Raw genomic sequence first — 3,347 nt, 5'->3', positions numbered from 1 at the left:
TTTAAGATACAAACTAATTTTTGAATTAAAAGTACTAATTACTTATTTTACATGCATGGATTTTTTTTACCTTTAAAGAAAATGTTTAGCATTATGGACTTTTAAGTGGTGTTTTGTGTCGGTTTTGACACGTTTCTTCTTTTGCTTTCAGTTTGTGGTTATTCTAGAGAGTGTGTTATCTAAACTCTCCAGATATGACGAAGGAACCCTCTTCTCTTCCTTCCTTTCTTTCACAGTAAGTAGAATATCCCCTCTCCTTTCACTCTGATACTTTCTGAAAACAACATCTCCATATTTAATCCTCACAAACCTCTTGGTAAAAGGATCTTATTGGATCTTATTCCATCTTCTTTATTAACTAAACATTTTTAATTTTGATGATTTCAAACGGTTTCAGAATTCAGAGCCATTTTTGTTACTCAGGTAGTTCAGTTTGACCTTTTATGAAGGCTCTCTCAACATGAAATAGCTTAACACCTCAGCTGGATATCTTTCATGTCATAAAGGAAAAAAATATTGAATTAGTGAGTGCACGTTTGCAGCTTAATGCACCACAAGTCATGGATGCTAGTTCATTTCAGCAAATCACTCCATATAGTCTTGCAATTGTAGTTCTTGCTCTTTAAAGTGGATTCACAGTTGGTGTGATGATCTTACCCAATTTCCTTTCTTTCCTTCAAAGGTAAAAGCTGCTTCAAAGTATGTGGACGTACCAGTAAGTATCAAACCTTTCCTTCCTTAGTATCTTGTTCAGAGAAAACCCACCTAATACTAGGAGTATCATGAAGCAGGACAGAAGGACGCAGTATTCAAGGCAAGACAGACAGTGGGATCATTCAAAGCCTTTATGTAAAGCTGTATTAGAAGCTAGGGTGGGTCGCCGGCCATCACTGGAAACACTGGTTTGAGACAGATTATTGACCATGATAATTATCCATTTAAGTCACTAACCTGATTTAACAGTTCAGTCCATCTCCATAGAATGAGGTGGGATCCAGTTGGTAAGCTGCCAAGGAGATGCAGCAGGCGCCGCCCAGAGTGTCCCAAATGCTGCACTGGAAAAACAATCTAGAAATAAGTTAAAATTTCCTAAATTAAGTGTATTTACCCTTAATTTGAGTAGGTAAGTTAGATAGTTTGCCAATAGGATGAGTATTTTTACTCTTAAAATAAGATAATTAGATGATATGCTCTTGAAATAAGACAATGCAATTGTGTTTTCTTATTTTAAGTGTAAATTGTCTTGTTCCATTGACAAAATCTCTCTCAATCTAAGAACAAATGCACTGATTTTAAGATAAAATGACTTATATAGATTTGGATTTTTTCCAGTGTGCAGCCCTGGGGAACAAGCAGCAGTCCAAGCCAGGTCAAGGAAACAGATCAGAAGTGGAGGGCTCAGAGTCCACAGACAGTTCAGGCAGAACATTTAGATGGGAACAGACAGGCCCAGTAGTTGAGAGGCAGACGGGACAGGATATCAGGAACATGATGGAACTCTAAACAGAGACCCAACAGGGACAGGGCACGCTTAGTGGAGACCGGTCAGGATCAGGAAATCAGAAACACTAGGGAACGCTAAAAACCCTCTCTCCACTGGTCTCCATAATATGGCTGCAACGGTTTGGACTGAGCCATATAAACTGAAGCAGCAGCACATGGATTAGATAAGCAATAATGAACAACTGGGCAGAGTTAGATAGGTGAACGGAGTGAGCAATTAGGCCAGTCATCAGTGCCGAGATCATGAAAAAGAGAACAGAATATATTTAAAAAGCAGTGGAAAATATCTAATGGACTCCTGAATAAAGTGACTTTCAGATCTATTCATTATTAAGATAATAGCATGTTTTTACAGACCAAGAGCCACCGGATTAAAACGCACTGAGTAATAAGAATAGAATAGAAAAGAACATAACAGAAATAATAGAATAAAATGGAATAAAAGAATATAACAGAATACAATATAATAGAATACACATGTAAAATCCAGAATAGTCACTTTAAAAGCCATTAGATAATATAATGAAGAAAATGTAACTTTTAATTGGTTCCTTTTCCGTTTAAGATGGAATTGCTGCTTGTTACCACAACGTTTCTATCAATCCTAGCTTTTGGAGACTTGGTTTTTGACAGCTTCAACTCCAAGTCTTCAAAACACAGACTGTTAATTATACTTCTCTGAGATTTATAACCACTTGTGGAGCTCTAACACACCATTGCGAACTGTAATCTTCAGTGGGTAGACCGTCTTTATCCACCAGGAGGCTACGAAAATGGTGCGTTTTTATCTAGAAGGCCATGCTGAGGCTATTGCACTTCTACGTCTGTAATATATACACACAGAGAAGTGGGACATTTGACTTTTTGCATTCAGAGGATCATTTATTGCTCTCCTCATCCTTTTCCTTTTCCTGTTGAACCACTTTTCAAAACAAAGCAAATGAAAGCCAGATTATACAAACTAGATCTTAACAAGCCATAAAACCAGTGGTGGCTGATGTAGTTTTCTCCAAGGGGGCTATAAATTCAAAGTAGACATATACCAAAAACCAATCAATCATTAATGAGTTATCACACCTATACATTTATATTAATGCTGAAAATAAACGCATAAAAACACTCTATAAAAACTAAACATAATTTCATGTACAGGTTTACTTTTTGTACATAATGCTGCCCTCCTCAGGCTTTGTGAAGGTAAATCTGTTTTTTGCATAGTCCAATATGGTGTCACAGACCTAAAACAATGACCAGAATGTACCATTTTAATAATGCTATTAGTCGGCTTTATATATTTCTTTATATATCAAACTATTCATTTTCTGAGAATGTGTTTATTTACAAGCAACTATGCAAATTAACAAACATCTAGAAAAAGTACACTATACTATATTATTTTCCATGTGACTTCCATATTGTTTATTCTTATTTGCCTTTTCTAAAAAGTGCTTTAAATCAGTCCTACCTGTCTTGATCCTTGCTGGGTCAGTTCCTGAGGCAGGCAGTCAAGGCAGCAGGATAAAGCCTTAGCCTCACTCCATACAGTTAACCAAGCCTTGCAGCTAAACCAGGTCCTGGAAAAAGACAGAGTAAACCTTCTCCATCTGCCTGTTGGACTGCTGATTAATTTTGATATTCAGCTGATGAGGTCCAAACAGTTTCATTTCCCGTCGTCTTGATAAGTTGGCTTCCCTTCCGCGACTCAGCCTGTCAGTCACTAGCACAACAACTGTGACAACACTTCCTGTCACCTCGGCTCTAGTGCCCCCTGAGTTCTCCTATACTCCTGTAATGCAGGAGAACTACTGCACATGTTCAACTTTTAACGAGAGTTAATTGGTAAA

General features: G+C 37.3%; 1 protein-coding gene across 1 annotated transcript in view; it reads left to right on the top strand.

Annotated features, from left to right (window-relative positions):
- The window catches only part of LOC107096381 (calcium-dependent secretion activator 1-like), a gene marked incomplete at its 5' end in the record, with an annotated part of 113,289 nt that overhangs the window by 69,011 nt on the left and 40,931 nt on the right, over positions 1-3,347 (top strand). Inside the window, 2 exons of the mRNA XM_015393001.1 lie at positions 152-235; positions 683-715. Of these exons, the coding sequence (XP_015248487.1) occupies positions 152-235; positions 683-715 (117 nt within the window). The remainder of the gene's footprint in view (positions 1-151; positions 236-682; positions 716-3,347) is intronic.

The sequence above is a fragment of the Cyprinodon variegatus genome, unplaced genomic scaffold (genome assembly GCF_000732505.1).
Source record: "Cyprinodon variegatus isolate N-32 unplaced genomic scaffold, C_variegatus-1.0 Scaffold619, whole genome shotgun sequence".
Taxonomy (NCBI): Eukaryota; Metazoa; Chordata; class Actinopteri; order Cyprinodontiformes; family Cyprinodontidae; genus Cyprinodon; species Cyprinodon variegatus.
Note: the sequence above shows the minus strand (reverse complement) of the source record. Positions and strands in the feature narration are given on the sequence as shown.